Genomic DNA, 17,145 nt, shown 5'->3' with positions numbered 1-17,145 from the left:
TATGTTTCTTTTCTCCTGCGGTAAGGTGTGTGTATATGTGTGCATGTGTGTGTGTGTGTGCGTGTGTGTGTGTGTGTGTGTGTGTGTGTGTGTGTGGTGCTCATGGCCTTTGGGAGAGTGACTGCATAACAGTAGTGTATGTGAAGTGCTGCTCTGTGTAACAGTGGGGATTTGGTGTCTATGGTGAATTTTCTTTTCAGCATCTGCGTCTCAGAGCGACTAGAAAGTCTCCTGCATACCGACACCAAGCAAAGACTATTTTTGGTGTTTATTTGTGGTAATCGTTTGAAATTGAAAACATTAAATTAAATGACATGTAGCTGTGAAGATGTATGGAGGTAAAGTAGTAAAGTATACAGTAAAGCTTTAATGATTTAATGTAATTAGGTTAAAGGCAAAGACTTAGCAAACTGTATGCACACGGTCTGTTGTGTAAGTAAATCACTGTAATTGCTGGCTTTGTACCTTAGGTTTCAGTTTAGTTATATTGAGCTAATAAGACTCCATTTATACCACAACAGTCTCAGGTTCATATATAGCCTCAGGTCTTATCTCAACTTTAGGCACACTGTGGACTTGAAAAAAGTAAAGTCTCATTAAAACACGTTTCACTCTCTCACTAGTTTATTGAATTTGTCTACTAACAATGACATAGATTTTTCTGAAAGACATGAAAGGTTCCATCACAGTGTCATTTCACGTCTCAGATTCCGTATTGTGTTCAATAGAATTCGGTGGAGGAAATGAGGATGATGGAAATGATATTGAAATGAAATGATACAGTATGTCTAACTCCTTTTTCTTGTTGAGGCTAATTTCATAGCGAACATATTATGTATCCTAAATACACACAATCAAATAATGTTTTCACACTTTTTGCATACAGTAATTTGGCAAAATTCCAGCTTGACTGGAAATGACTCCCAATACAAATACTCTGCTCACAAGTGATATTACATTTATGTATTTATGTATTTATTTATTTTCAAACATCACTTGTCTCATATTTCATCTCAAGCATGCTCTTCACTGACAGTTTTGTTGACTTGGTTAAGAAGTACACTAACTTAAAAAAATGATTTATTAGAAGTAAAATTATTTTTTGTGGTGGAAATGATGCCACAATTACAGGACTTCTACTCTTTGTATAATATACTTTTTATACTCATCCTTTCTCTTTAGATCATAGTTTTAAACATGTAATAATTTGTATTTTTTAAATGGATTTTCATAGTTTAATATGGGGGTCTGAGACCAGGTTAAAACAGTAAAATATGCACAAATTTGAAAAATAAATGAGGCATGGTTAAAAAAATGTTTACATTAGTTTTAATGTGATCTTCATATAACAAAAACAAAAATCTATTAGTTTTAATAAAAATCAATCCCTGGGACAAGTTGAAGAACCACCTTTACATATAAATAACGGAACATGAATATTTGAAGTGTTTTTGCACTATACTAAAAATGTGGCATCACTGGGTAACCAGATACCATTTCGTTTAAGCTTTTCACCATTTGAATCACCTTTAGTATTTTTTAAAGTCATTTAAATAGTCCTGTTGTATAACAAATTCATTTTAAAAGGATGTAGTCTGTCTATTAATATGAGGTCATAAAAGTATAATAATTGTACGAGAGTAAGTATTACTAGTAAGTTATTTAAAATGCTTTTAGATGATGTCACACAGCTTGAGTCAACAGTTGCTGGACATGACTTCTAAAATGTCTGTAAATAATCTGTTTGGGCTTATTAATGCTGATTATACAGGATGTTTTGTAGAAATACACGCAAGCATCAGTGTCTTATTTGAAAAGCAGTGTTTTTCCTTTTTATTTGTTGGTTTGATTTACAGTACATAAAGACAGGTGCTATTTGTCAAAAACACTTTAAAGAAACTGTTTTAGGTTGATGTGTTTTATTAAGTGCAGATGTATCTTGGTACAAACTTCAGTTGGACATGCATATCATTGTCAAATGATGTATTTCTATGTGAATCACAGTGTCACATTTCTCTGGATTGCTGAAATGTCTTCATGGCAACAACACAAGTGGATCCCATTTCAACTTTTTGGACTGTTTATTATTATTAATATTATTATAAGCATTTTTGGACAAATAGCAGAACTGCAGAGACACACAAGCGCTGAAAACATAAATTAAATAAATAAATAAATAAATAAATAAACGATTGTATCTAATGCAAAGTGAATTCCAAACTTTCGGTTGACGAAGATCGATCTTTAGATCAATAAAGGGAAACATTTGGTTGGCGACACAAATTCAAAATCAATTAGGCGAACAAATAATTTAAATAAAACATTTGACATAAATAAATAATAATAGGATAAATAATCACAAACATATACACACAATAATAATATAAAAAAAAAATTACAAAGAACCACAATCACTCCAACATTTACATGATTAAGGCAGTTTTACAGCATGTTCAGATCTAATTCAAGGCATTTCTGGCTACACTAAAGGGAGAAACCCTTGTCGATAAGTTATTTAGAAAGCTACAGTCAAAAGTCAACAGGTTCACAAGCTATATTAAAGCTAGAATGATGGAAACACATGTACAGCCTGTGAATTCAAGGCATGTTCTAGGAATCTTAGGTCTAAAAGCTAAAAGCACTTGTGCGAAGATCCTAGAAAAATAAACGAACAGTCTAACCTGTTATTTCACCTCCTTCGGATAAACTAGGTACCTTACATTTGTCTCTGGTTCAACTGTCACTAGTGATCATCCAGGTTCATTTCTGTGGTTTTTAAGGCACAGGTTTTTTTCTTTCTTATTCTCAGCAGGCTGGACGCACAGGCATTTGGAGCAGAATAACCTGCCTGTTTTCCGACGGATGGCATTTGTTGATGTGTCTTGTTAGTCCAGGTGAGCTGTAGAACATGACGGGGCAGTATTTACAGGGATACACCTGCGCGGAGTGCTGCAGACGGATGTGCCTCTCCTGGTTGACTCTAGAGGGGAAGTTTTCTCCGCACACCGGGCACAGGTGGCACTCCGAGGCGCTCAGATTCAAAGGTGCTTGGCTTTGGGTTTTGTCGGCTCCATCGTGATGCGCCATAATGTGCTTTTTCAAGTACGCCTGACGTTTGAATTTCTTCCCACAGTGCTGACAATCATACAGGCCATCTTCAGATCCAGATTCCGACAAGCCGGGACTGGGAGTGTCTCTGTCGCTGGAAATTTCCTTGGGCTCATCACAGGCGATGCTCTTGTCGGGTGCGGGCATCTTGTTGCTCTCCTGGTTGGTGCCCGGTGGGTTTTGCGGTTTGGGTTTGTGCCAGCGCCTGTGCGATGCCAGGTTAGCCGGACAGCTGAAGAGCTTGTCGCATTCGGGACACCTGTACTCGATCCGCACAATCCGGGAGCATTTGTGTTGCGCCAGAGAGAACGGATCCGCGTAAGCCTCCTGACACAACTGGCAAATAAACTCGCCCAGCGGCTTGTCACCTGCTGCTGACTGAGATCTGGGCTTCACGGGACCCTCTTTGATCTTCAAGCCCAGCACTGGAGAGGTGGTCACCTCGTCCTCGAACTGCAGTTTCCTCATGACTTTGACTTTCTTGGATGCGGGTTTGCCTTTGCGCTCGCTGTCCGATGCGGGTCTTTTGGTGGTTACTGTGGTCGGGTTGCTGGTACCGGTTCGGTTGCTGTTGCTGGTGCCGATTTTAAGATCCACGGGGGCGAATGGCACGTGATCGGAGGTGTTGGGCTCAGCCGGGAAGGATTCCGCCGAAATTGGCGAGCCCAGATTGAAACGCCTCTCCAAGCACGCCCTCTCGTGCTCTCTGCTCACAGGTCGCGTCGGGCTGTACATGGATCGGTACACCGTCTCCGGGTTCCCGAACTGCACCGGTTTTGCCTCCTGCGCGGAAATCATAGCGCTCGAATCCGTGCGCGGCGATGCCGGACTGTGCGTAACGCGCGGCGCGTCGTGCGCGACTGGAAACACTGCCTGTTCATCCTCGTCCGAGCGGATCCGGTACGAAACAGGTATCGCTTTCTTATTTCTCTTCACTAGAAATCCTCTCGGCATCTTCGCCAACTGAAAAGGCACTCGAATCAGAGGCACACCTGGTACTATATTTGGATTGCGTGTGGCGAACTTTCCATCACAGAGGCATAGCAGCACTCTTTTTAAGCAGGAATGATGACATTGTTCTCGCCCCTTGTCGCATCATCCAATCAAATGGCATTGGAATCCCTATGGATTTGGAGAGGGGATGGTCTGCTTTGGAAATGCGGGAGGGGGGAGATTTGCAGATTGCTCAGCAGATGTACCTGAGCTTTATTATATTAGGATGCTTTAGGCACACGCGGGTTCCTCCTCTTTTCACGCTCTGATGCGTTCTATCAATGCGCGCGTGCCCTGCCTTTGTCAGCGTGCTTTCAGGGCTCCTTCACTCAAAGCATCAGAATTTGAAATTAAAATGGGTGGAAATGGCAACAAAGAAGTCGTGCAATGTGTCAATTGTTCAGTTTTACTGCGTATGCATCAAAAGCAGGGTGCAATTTTAGCATTTCAACCCTGTTTGTGCAGAAAAAAGGCAAGCTGCAAGCATAATTTGTCTTAAAACTAATTAAATAAACTATTTTAAACATTCTATTTAAGTGTTTATCATTTGCATTGTGCCATTTTAAGTTTAATTCATCATTTTAATAGCCTATATGATAGGACATAACTATGATTTCAGAACTCTATAGTAACAGGGTTGGTAATTTTATAGTTCATTTTAAAAGCTTTTTGCACCAAGTCGGGAAACTACAAGATGCTTCTTTCTTAGAAATACAATTTAAAGATGAAATGTCTACAAAGTACAAATATTCACTTTTCCATTAGCTTATCAGTTGCTGCCTATGTAACATCATGGTAACAGAGTTGACAGTTTAATTTTACATTCTCACAAGGGTGTGAATCTACATGGTGCTTCTGAAATAGAATTTAATGACTAGGCTATATTTCTACAAATATTACATTTTCAGTTTGCTTACCAGTTGTTTGCTATAAAAAATATTAATGGTAACAGGGTTGACAGTTTTACAGTTTAATTTGATATTAACAGGTCACAAAACTACAAGACGCTTTTTCAAATATTCACTTTTCAGTCATCAATTGTTTGCTATACAAAATCACAGTAACAGGGTTGACAGTTATACAGTTTAATTTGACATTACAAGGGTGTGAAACTACTCTGTGCTTCTGAAATAGAATTTCATTATAATATTTTTACAAATATCTATTTTTAAACTAGTTTAGTTGTTTACTATGTAAAATCATGGTAACAGAGTTGATATTTTAATATAGTCCCCTACAGGCAAACATAACAAAACAAGATAAAATAATAAAAAGAGACTTTAAACCTTGAACCATTTACTTCGGATGATTTTTTTATTTATTGTTCATTTAAAGAGAAAATGTGATGGTAACAGGGTTGATGCACAGGCCTACTAAGGGCAACTTCAAATCTTTTAAATAATAGCTTACATGTGCATATTTGTGAATAAATTACAAGGATAAGTTGGAAACACTGATATAGGCGTATTAGGAGTGCAGTGGAGTGTAGCTTACATAAAAATAAAGTTACTGGATTCGTGGTGATGATGTGTTTAGAATATTGACACATTACATAAGTTGCCATCAGCTATTAATTGTTATGGCAGCCGTTTTGTAGAGAGAGAACGGGAAAGATTGGAACATGTGCGACAGTTGAATGCTGCACGTATTAATCAGTCATTGCACGCATACATAATTCATAAAAAGAGGCTCCTCTCGTTTGCATGACAAAAGACACGCTTGTGCAAGCTGCAGGCAGACACGTGCGTCCACAAATCATCCTTCTGTTCAAACCGACCCATTCCTGCAGCTTTAACGGCAGTCTGTCTGAGTGTGCGTCTGCAAAAATCATCCATGCCGTCATGCTCATGCTAATATGTGGTGATGTCATTCCAATGCAACTGTCTAGCAATGGTGGAATTTCCTATAATTGCCCTACTGATCAAATCCAAACTGAGGTATACCATCAGAACCCCATAAAAAGACATTAGTTCTAGGTTAACGGGCTTACTTGCTAACTCAGACGAAGACATTTGTTGCATCTGGCAATTCTTGCTTTAGCTTTTTTAGAGTAGCCTGTGCAATTATTTCATTTAAGACCCAAGCAACCAACTTAATTACTCAGGTATGACAACAGTTAAAACGCAACTATTATTATATATTAGAGTAGCTTTAGCTTGTGAAATTATTTAATTAAAAATAAAAATCATTTTCAATTGCAAAATAAAGACCTTGAAACAAACTTGTATGGCATGAAAAAAGATAAACAAATGTTCCTATTAATTATTACAATTACAAATTATTATTCTCATCATCTGATCTGGTTGCATTTCTGTCCTTCAGAACAAAATTGACTTAAAATTTATTGTCAAGCACATGTGTTATATGACGTGTGCCTGTTGGATCATGCGTCTGTGATTTTCTGCCCAACATTCATTATCATACAGCTGCTCCTATGGTCTGTCTTTACAACCCTTCAGAGTTACCCTCATTCTGTCCTTATCTGCCCCACCACGCTTAGAAGTCATGCTGCATCCAACATCAGATCTGTACATAACATGTCACAAAGTATGTCACATGCATGGGTTATTCAAAAGCGACATACGCTTTTTAAAGGATTGTCACTCATAACACCAAAAAGGTTTGCATGTGACAAAAGCATGAAGCTTTTATTTATTTGCTCAAGTTCTTTGCCACCCCACCCCCAACACAATATGTGTTTGACCCCCAAAATATATGGTGCAGCAAATACAAAGAAATTACAAAGTACTGAGTTTTATACTCCTTAATATTTAGGGCATAGTTGACCCACAAATGAAAATTCTGTGGTCATTTACTCACCCTCATGTTGTTCCAAACCTTTTTCTGAATGTTAGCCTCAGCTCCTTTTGTGTTTCACAAAAGAAATAAAGTCATACGGGTTTGAAACTACATGAGGGTGAGGAAACGATGACAGAATTTGCATTTTTGCGTGAACTATCCCTTTAACAATGATTACAGCAGTCCTGGCTGCGCATACATAGTCAGGTGATATCTGTTGTACTTCAGATAATCCAGAACACTTTTCTTCAGAGCAAAATACGCCTCACTCTTCTGAAACATCTCGCTGAGATTCATCGGCTGGTCTGTCTCCGGTTTATCATCCACAATCTTCTGAAGAACCTCTTGAATTGACATCAAACCACACTCACCCTGCGGGACAGGACATATTAGACTTCTTGTTTGTAGTTTAAAAAATATGTAAAAAGACACCTTTGAGTGACACTTGAAAATGGATTAAAATGATCTGAAGTGTCTAGCTGACATCAAAACAGCTGTTTTCAAAAGATTGAAAGTTTGTCACAGATAGGGTAAATGGCATAAATTAAAGGATAGCTGACCTCTAGTTTTGCTGAATCCATGATTTGGCGAACTTCCTGCTCAAAGTCAGAAAAGCGGTCGTGATAAAGAGCCAAACACCAACTCTCTTGGAAAAAACTGAGGGGGAAATGTCATATCTGGTTTTAAATGGTTAGTTCACCTAAGATAAAAAATGTCATCATTTACTTGTCTTCCTGTTGGTCCAAAACTTATGGCTTTCTTTCTTCTGTGGAATACACAGGTAGAATTTCTGAGGAATCTTCAAACAGCTCTTTTTCATGCAAAGACAGTTCACTGCTTTGAAAAGGAACAGAAAAATAAATGTAGTCCATGACTTATGCGATATATTCCAAGTCTTTTGAAGCCATACGATAGCTTTGTGTGAGAAACAGATTGAATTTAGGTTGTTAATCAAACTGGCATGTCACGTTTGCTTATGACATATGCGAGACCCAATGACGTTAACCCTGGTGTGGTGCGTCAATGCGTTTATTGACTTTTTTTTAAAATCTGAACGAAGCCCAGTACTAAGATGCGATCTTTAGGGGGGCATTTTGGGCCCAGCCCCCCCTTACACCCTGCCATGATCTGAACGTAAACATTAATGAGATTTGAGAGCTTTGGCAGAAGGGAAAATTTTCAGTGAATGCCGATTTTAATATTTTGGACTGTTTCTCAAACAAAGCTATATTGCATGACTTCAGAAGACTTGGAATATAGTGCACAAGTCATATGGACTACTTCTATGCTGTTTTTTTGTCATTTTTGGACATCAATGTCACTATGATCTGTCCTGGTAGGGAAAAGAGTTCTGTGAAAATTCTTCTTTTGAGTTCCGCAGAAAAAATAACAGCATATGGGTTTGGAATGACAAGAGAATTTTTGGGTGACTCTCTGGACACACACACACACACACACACACACACACACACATGCCACTTAGCATGTTCATCTAATATGGTCCATGCAGCAGCACGGTCAGTGAATTATCTTTACGGCTCTTGATGTTCAGCCATTCTCAGTAATGACACTGACTGTCAGCCACATTCAGAGTCATGACAAAAGACCAGAGAAGAATCCTGTTTTAATAAGTCTGATCAGCACTGCTGGGTGGCTTAACTATTGTCTCATGGCGCTGTGGCCAAGCGGATTGCACACCTGCATAAACAGATTACTAATGCAGGACAATGGCTCTGATGGAAAGAGGTCACTGGTGTTAAAATATTGGAGCAGAGGTCACACCGTCAGAAATGGATATTTATATAAAGTGTGACCAGATTAGATCGGATATGATTGAGGTTTGGAGTGTCGTAAATAAAGTTGTGGTTGGAGTGTAGTTCTTCACTGGTGCACAATGTCACAAAGCCAGTCAAGAAAACATCCAGGTCATATTTTACCCCAAAATTAAAAGAATGAAATAAGAAATTATTATGCTTAAAGAAAGTGAAGCCTATTTTTTAGGCATATTAAGATCTTTTCAATTGTGAGGTTTCATGACAATTAAGAACATTTCCCCTCTAAATTCTCATTATTCTAATCTACAAAAATACTGTAATGTGCCACAAATAATGCTCTATAAATTAAATTATTAAATATTTACATGCCAATGTAGTATTTGCGGTACTGCTGTAATTTATGCTAATTTAAATATCAAAACCATTGTATTACAGTATTTTTTGTAACCTTTTTTTTGCACTGTGACATCATTTTCATGACAATTAAGAACATTTCCCTTCAAAATTCCCACTATACCAATGCAAAAACCCTGTAATTACTAAAATCTGCTTATTATAACGCTAAATTGATTAAATTGTTAAGTATTTATACATATATCATTGTAGTATTTCTTCTGTTGCCTTTAATTTATGCTGATTTAAGTAATATAAAAAACACTGTATTACAGTATTTTTTGTACTATTAAGATTTTGGTGCATATAACATTACTGTCATGACAATTAAGAACATTTTCCCTTAAAATTCTCATTATCCCAATGCAAAAAACAAACAAACTGTAATTACTAATGCACTAAAATAATGATATAATAATGAAATTGTCAAGTATTTATATCTCAGTGTAAAATTTCTTGAACTTCTGTTAATTTATGTACATTTAAATAATATAAAAACACTGTATTAGGTATTTTTGTACCATTAAGATTTGTTATTTTTTATTTTGCACTGTGACATTATTTTTTGCAACAGTTAAGCACCTCCTCCCCAAATTCTCATAACCGTAAAGAAAAAAAAAATCTCTTTTTATAGGTAAAATAATGACATATTGTTTTCATTTATAAAGTATTTATACTTTTATCTATTTTTTTGTGTATTTTGTGGTGAAATGTGAACTGGAGTTCTCCTAAAATGTACAAATTACTTACATTAAAATATCTAATTTCAATACTGTAATGAAAAAATCTAATTTCTCATTACTCGTTATTTATTTCTTTATGGTATATTTTGGGGACAAATGTGACCTGGAAATGTTTTTTTTGAGATACACCCTCTTGCACCTCTTGCGAGGTGACTTTAAAAACAGGATGTCCATTACATTGTAGCGTAGATTTAAGTGAAAGGCTTGACAAATGATCCTAACTTTCTATAAATGAGATTCAGATTAGGTCTTGGATCTGAAAGCTGTACTTTGATGAGGCCTGATTTCAGTCCTGATTTACAGTATCTGTAACAGGACAACAAACTTGTCTCTGTAAGATTTATTTAGCATGGCAGCACCTGTACATGTCATGGATCAAACCCTCGTCGTAGCGTGAGCACAGATGATTCAGCAGCAGCTGGTGTTTGCCGTAGAGGCACAGGAGGTTTGAGACAGGAAGTGCATTCTTAGAAAGACACGTGATGCTCTCCACTACATCGTGCTGGTTGAGATACAGGTGAAAGTAGTTCCCGGTTTCAGTGCGGCCGGTCACAATATCACGACCCTGCAGGATGCAAATAATTCAGACAGCAACTCAGTTCTTAAAGTCAAGTTACAGGGTGAGGAATGTATTGCGCATGTGTGATACAATCACTTATTTATAGTGTTTGTGCTATATAAGTTGTATTGAATCTTTCAACATCATGACAACTTTACACCGGTTACTTTCAGACAATTTGTGCAAGGATACTTTAAAGGGAATTATTGTAACTTTCTGTAAAGCACTGTTGACATCAAACAAATTACACACCCAGGATTTAGGTTGGAACACATACCAGAAGTTCTTCCACTTACAAAAGCATTCCCACTTCAAAAGGCCAATTTTAAAGGAATAGTTCACCGAAAATGAAAATTCATTTTCTCACCCTCATGTCATCCCAGACTTTGTTTCTTCTGCTGAACACAAATGAAGATTTTTAGAAGAATATCTCAGCTCTGTAGGTCCATACAATGCAAGTGAATAGTGGCCAGAACTTTGAAGCTCCAAAAAGCACATAAAGGCAGCATAAAAGTAATCCATACGACTCCAGTGGTTAAATTCATGTCTTCAGAGGCAACATGATAGGTGTGGGTGAGAAACAGATCAATACTTAGGTCCTTTTTTAATATGAATTCTCAGTAATTTATAAATTCCAGTAGGTGGCAATATGCAAAAAGAATGTGAATAAATCATATTTATAGAAAAAAGGGTTTACATATTGATGTGTTTCTCACCCACACCTATCATATCGCTTCTGAAGACATGGATTTAAACACTGGAGTCATATAGATTACTTTATTCTGCCTGTATGTGCTTTTTGGAGCTTCAAAGTTCTGGCCACCATTCACTTGCTTTGAATGGATCTACAGAGTTGAGATATTCTTCTAAAAATCATACATTGTGTTCAGCAGAGGAAAAAAGTCATACAGATTTGGGATGGAATGGGGGTGAGTAAATTATGAGAGATTTTTCATTTTTGGGTGAACTATCCCTTTAACAACTTTACACACTTTTCACATAATAAACAGGGTTTTACTGAAGAATTCAAATAAGTGTTTTAGCAGAAACACAAGCTTTTAAAATAAGGTTTATGTATAAATAATAATAAGCATTCTGTTGTTTTGCATTTGGCTTGACTGCTTACTGCTACTGAAATCTATAAAATACTAATTGTAGGCTTTGAATTTTGCAGTGATATAACTAATCTTTGGCCTTTGATCAATTTTGCCCCACTGCATGCTACATACTTGCCGAGCTGATGCAGTTCTGTGCTCGTTGGCAGCCGGTTTGGCAAGACTGAGGTAATTGTAGCCGCCTGGTAACCTTCCACCTGTGAATATGAAAATGACAGTGAATTATTCCTGTTGATTTTACAAATGCATTAGTTATTCATTACAATGCCAAAAATATGAAGAAGAAGCTGTTTATCTCATATCAGACATTGTTTCCGTGTAACAGATGGTCCATTTGGCTGTAATCACTTAGCCCATGATTAGATTATGCAAATTAACGGTCAATAGTTTGGTGTCAGTCAGAATTAGATGAGAGAGAAAATTGGATGACGTAATACATACTGAACTTCATGAGCTAAAAAATTTGAGCAAATCCTTCCAGTTTTTGGAACTTCGATAAACTCATCAGACCAGTCATTCTGAAAAGTGTGAGTGCTCTTTAAGTGAGACGACTTATATCTTGTAAATGCAAACACTTTGTTGTGGGTGGTTACCAGGACATTGCTATGCGGTTGTTAGGGTGTTCTAGGAGGCTCCTTACTTAAAGGAATATTCCAGGTTCAATACAAGTTAAACTCAATCGACAGCATTTGTGGCAAAATGTTGATGAATATAAAAGTTAAAATCAAGGTTACAGTGAGGCACTTACAATGGAAGTGAATGGGGCCAACTTTTGGAGGGTTTAAGGCAGAAATGTAAAGCTTATAATTTTATAATAGCACTTACATTAGTTTCTCTGGAAAAAAATTTGCAATATTTGAGCTGTAAAGTTGTTTATATCGTTGTTCTTACGGTCATTTTAGGGTTTTAGGGTTTACTGTGTCAAGGCATTGTGGCAACAAAGTTGTAACATTGGAAATATCTTTACACAGAAAAGGTTAGTAAGCAATTTTATCATGCTGAAATCATGTTAACATGCATACTGTTAACGTCTTGTGTAAGAATACACCAATATAACGGCTGACAATATTTATTGGCCAATTATTGTCCAAATTAGAACCATCTGATTATCATTTATATGCATGAAAACACTGATATGAAAACTGATGGTTAATTTATAATTAATTAGTAACACACATTGTAAAAACTCAGTGAATTCAAATGCACAATCCAGAAATAATACTAGCCACAATATGTAGAAGGGTTGGCACTCCTAAGAGCAGGTTATATTTATGTTCTCAAATTTATGTGGAAAAACCACCATTAACGGACATGACAGTTGTGAAAGCGGCAATTGGCTATAGGCTACATGATGAGGGAAACCATCAAAAATGCTTTGAAACCAGCAGACTTTGACTTCTGAAACATCAGTATAATATCCAATAATGGTGCATGATTGATTGAATTAAGATCAAAATTAAAATATGGCCTTGCACGATTACTAAACCTTAAAAGGTTATGTTTCAAAATAAAGTCTGCATTCAGCACTTCAGTCAGTGCTGTGTGAGCAAGCGGCACCCTCTAGCGGTCTTGACGGCGTAATCCATTATTCATTATACCAATATAATACAGAATTTAAAAGGGGGTTTTGCTTCTTTGGCTAAATCTTTACATTTTTCCATGATGTGGTTGACATTACTGTGGAATTGCCCAACATACTTTATGCATATTATGAACTTCTAGTGTTCTATCATGTACTGTACATGCGTGTCAAATGTGAGTTCTGTTGATTTTAACTGCACAAACAGAAGTGGAAAAATGTTTTAGCAGTACAAAATTACCTAACCTTTTCTTATAAATTAACATGTTATCATATATTGTGTTTGTTTTTGTTTTTTTTAAAAATCTTTTTAAATAGGTCTGTTATCTTTCATTGCTTTCTCTCTTTAAAATTTTGGCCTGTCATGTGTTCAACAGATCCAATCCATGTTCAATAGAAATTATTTATTGTTAGAGCAGTAAAAAAGCTTCTGTACCTCTTTCTGCATTTTAAAGCAAAATTCTTAAAATGGTCATGCCATGCATATATTTTATTTTCTTCCTTGAGGTTCACTTATAATGTTAGTAAAGATTTTAGCACAAAAAACAGTCATATGCAGTATTACATTACCTTTTTCTACCCTGTCTTTGGCCCTCTGTCTGAAATGCTCAGTTTGCTGTGTACTTCACCTTTAAGTCACACCCACTGTTATGGCCAACATCATTGATAAGCAAACGCCCTCCCGCTTTTACAAGTGTGGAACTGTATTTTCCAAGAATGAAAGAATGAAAACTCACAAGTGATTTACAAGCAATCAGTCCAGGCAATCACTGATATGAACATATGAACATATTTCCCAATTTACGAAAAGCACACAATCAAACTACAACAGTTGTTTGACTGAAATAACAATAGAAAACTGAACAAAATGATCACACTGTTTCTCCCCAATACTTATCAGGCATACAAGATTTAGTGATAAAATAACGAATGCTATTTAAACAGCGAAAATAGTCTAACACAAGCTGTGAATGTGAAGGGTTAATAAATGTGTATCAAACTGTAGGGAGAGTGTTATACGGGACGGTCGGCACGGGGATTCCCCTATTTGATCTCCCGACTTCAATACGCATCCCATGTCAGGAAATAAGCGATGGCTAGGAAATCTCCCTTGAATGATTTGCTGGTCGATCGGGGAAGGAGGTCACCCTCTATAAATTTGTGCTTAAATATGGAAAAATGGGTGTTCCAGTGCGTTCATTTCGGCCAAAATGCGTGACATCATGGCTATAATGAGACTTCATTGTTTTTCGTAGCACTCTGTGGTCTTCTGCCGTATTTCAATAATTTAATCTCAAATCAATATTTCGTGAGGAATTATGTATTTCTTTGGTAAGTAACCATGTAATAAGCATGATCCTTTGGAGTCATGATCATGGTTTATTTTGCAATAAATACAGCTGACTATACAACTCCTTACATATCAAACATACACAGGCAGATGAAACAGTAGAATTACACTGTTTACGCATTGGCATTACTGTCGTTTGCAATATTGTTGCCACTGCTACATCTTTCAATACAAGTTTCGTTGCAAAGCCTGAATCCTTGGTTCTCAGAAGAATTCATTTCATCCATGAATCCAAATAATCCAATCATTTGAATCCGAACTTCATTTGAATTAGCCACTCATTCCTAATGTTGGGATCTTTAAGAAGGTTATGCAGATATACAGTTTTTCCACAACCAGGAATACAACAACATCTGGGAACCTAACTTAAATCTTTTCACTGGTTAAAAGCAAACTACAGTTACAATAGTACCAGTTTCAGTGTTACAGTATCCCTGCTCACCGGCCACGACGATTACGTATGTTGTGGAGGTGGGGACTATGCAAATGACACTACACTGTCATGCCACAATGTAGCCTATTTCAAAACGAGTCATTTTTGCAGGGTGGAAACAATAAATGCTCTTTTTGGACTGGAGAGGAAGCTTTGAGTTCTAAAATTTACAGTATGCTTTTATATTACAATGACCTCTTTTTATGTCAAATATCAAGGAAAATTTGATTCTTCATGTCATGACCCATTTAAGTTAAATAAGTGATCTGATGACAAAATGAGGTGAGTGGCAAAATGTCGGTATGGGTATCGGCATACAGTTTTTTGTTAAAATTGTTATCGGCCAAAACTTTTCATATCGGTACATCTCTAGTCTTGTGCCTATACTTTCAAAACAGTATTTTAATGTTTACGGATTGGCCCCGTGGTGAGACAAGGTGAGACAAGTCGAAATTAATTTTTGTGAAAATCAACATTACGCCACAAATCCTTCAATTGAGCTTAACTTGCATTGAACCCAGAATATTCCTTTAAGTCAACAGAGTACACTCTAAATCTCTCTGATATTCCGGTCCTCCAATTACACTTGGGTCTCTCGTTCAATGTTTTGTGGTTCTTTTGTCCATTTTATCATCCGCCAGGCCAAATCACTCTAATCTAATTGCAAAAGTAATAGCAAACCTCTCCTCAACACGTCACAAGATTTGAGGTATAATTCATGTCGGTAGCAGAACAAGTTGCATGCCGACATTTAATACTCAAGGGGTTTGTTTAAATCCCTAGCCCGAAGTATGAGCAATAGTAATAGTGATGCTTGCCTTAGCAAACACCACTAATAGCAGCAGATGGGGAGATTGTTGACAGTGTTAGAGAGAGTGACCTTGGATCTTGGCCTGACTGTAGAGTGGAATGAGGTTCTCCAGGTCAGATGGGGGGCTGATGGTGGGCTCCAGAGTCGGGTCGAATAAGGGCAGAAGAACAGATGCCAAACTCTGCCCCACCTCCTTAGAATTAAAGCTGGAACCGGTCCATTTGTCAGCATGGTAACGGCGGGAGTATTTGGTCAAGGGGCCAGCAGCATATATAGAAGGGTCGTTGGTATGGAAGGTGCTATCTATGACCAGACGGCCATCGAACACCAAACAGGCATCATTGATAGCCTTAAAGGCATTGTAGTCAACGGTTTTATGAGAGAAGTTGAAGAAGACCTGTAAAAATCAGTTAGGATCAGTTATATACTAGATACCGTCATGTTGTTTCTAAACTGTTTGACTTTCTTTTTTCTGTGGAACACAAAAGGCAATGTTAGGCAGAATGACAGCATCAGTCACCACTGACTATCACTGTATGGAAAAAAAAAGGCAATGAAAGTGAATGGTGACTGAGACTAACATTCTCGATTAAGACATTAGAAACAAGCAGCTTAAGTTTATTTTCAACAAGATTCCTGATCATTTCAGTCTGATCTTATTAAAAACATTTTCCACTCACTCCACACTCCAGTCGTAGAGGTGGGCCATCAGTGGTGAAGGACACTGATGTTATTGGATCTGGGTGCTGTCCGTCATTGAGTTGAGCCAAGAGGCAGTTGTGATGGATGTGGACTTCCTCTTTCTTAAGAGCCTGTTTCACTGTATTTTCCACTGAGATGTCATGGAAACAGAAGGATGGGTCATCATCAGGTAGGTGGACTACATGAATCCTCCCGCCACTGATACCTAAACACATGAGGGTCTCCACGCAGGTGTAGACATCTATAGTGTTTCCATAAACCACAGCATCACCTGTTGATACACCACACACAAGCCCAACAATCAACATCATAATAGTGAATACTGAAAGACAACCAAGGCTGGACTGAATTGAAATATAATGGGCTCTCATCCAATCGCTAGCATGCTGCCTACCTAGACAGCACTGTGAGGCATCATTGGAGCCCATCTGACGTGAAAAGCAAGGCAGCAACATTATGCAGCCTTCAAAATACCTTATTTTGGCCAAAATCTAAAGTAGCATTGCATGTATCCTTCACAGAGAGGCAGTCCTAGAATGCCTTGCAATGCAATGTGTGAAAAAAATAAAATGCAACATATGGCGAGATAAAATTTGATAAATATACTTGTAGTTAATTAATTGCTGAACATTAATAACAAACCAAGTTAAATTTATTTAAGAATGGACTGTTTACCCAATATTTGTCTGTGTGTGCTATGTATTTTAACGCTTATTGGACTGTTGTGCTGTTAGCTTAGCAACATGCTATTGTCAAATTGTACTGGAATAAAATCTATGTTGAG

General features: G+C 37.3%; 2 protein-coding genes across 2 annotated transcripts in view; both read right to left on the bottom strand.

Annotated features, from left to right (window-relative positions):
* Positions 1-1,826: 1,826 nt before the first annotated feature.
* LOC127416196 (insulinoma-associated protein 1a-like) lies at positions 1,827-4,472 on the bottom strand. The gene has a single exon (XM_051655400.1). It carries the CDS (start codon positions 4,060-4,062, stop codon positions 2,806-2,808), a length of 1,257 nt encoding a protein of 418 aa, XP_051511360.1. The 5' UTR covers positions 4,063-4,472; the 3' UTR covers positions 1,827-2,805.
* Positions 4,473-6,495: 2,023 nt separating this feature from the next.
* The window catches only part of LOC127416201 (cilia- and flagella-associated protein 61-like), a 51,069-nt gene continuing 40,419 nt past the window's right edge, over positions 6,496-17,145 (bottom strand). The window contains exons 20-25 of the mRNA XM_051655408.1: positions 16,340-16,632; positions 15,729-16,056; positions 11,600-11,682; positions 10,171-10,376; positions 7,461-7,557; positions 6,496-7,272 (exon numbers count right to left, since the gene is read on the bottom strand). Coding sequence (XP_051511368.1) covers positions 7,075-7,272; positions 7,461-7,557; positions 10,171-10,376; positions 11,600-11,682; positions 15,729-16,056; positions 16,340-16,632 — 1,205 coding nt within the window. The 3' untranslated portion in view covers positions 6,496-7,074. The remainder of the gene's footprint in view (positions 7,273-7,460; positions 7,558-10,170; positions 10,377-11,599; positions 11,683-15,728; positions 16,057-16,339; positions 16,633-17,145) is intronic.

The sequence above is a fragment of the Myxocyprinus asiaticus genome, chromosome 25 (genome assembly GCF_019703515.2).
Source record: "Myxocyprinus asiaticus isolate MX2 ecotype Aquarium Trade chromosome 25, UBuf_Myxa_2, whole genome shotgun sequence".
Lineage (NCBI taxonomy): Eukaryota > Metazoa > Chordata > Actinopteri > Cypriniformes > Catostomidae > Myxocyprinus > Myxocyprinus asiaticus.
The sequence above is the reverse complement of the archived record's forward strand: the minus strand, read 5'-3'. Positions and strand labels throughout refer to the sequence as shown.

Excerpts from the sequence above, each read along its gene's own strand:
- LOC127416196 (XM_051655400.1), bottom strand. The coding sequence starts at position 4,062 with ATGCCGAGAGGATTTCTAGTGAAGAGAAATAAGAAAGCGATACCTGTT.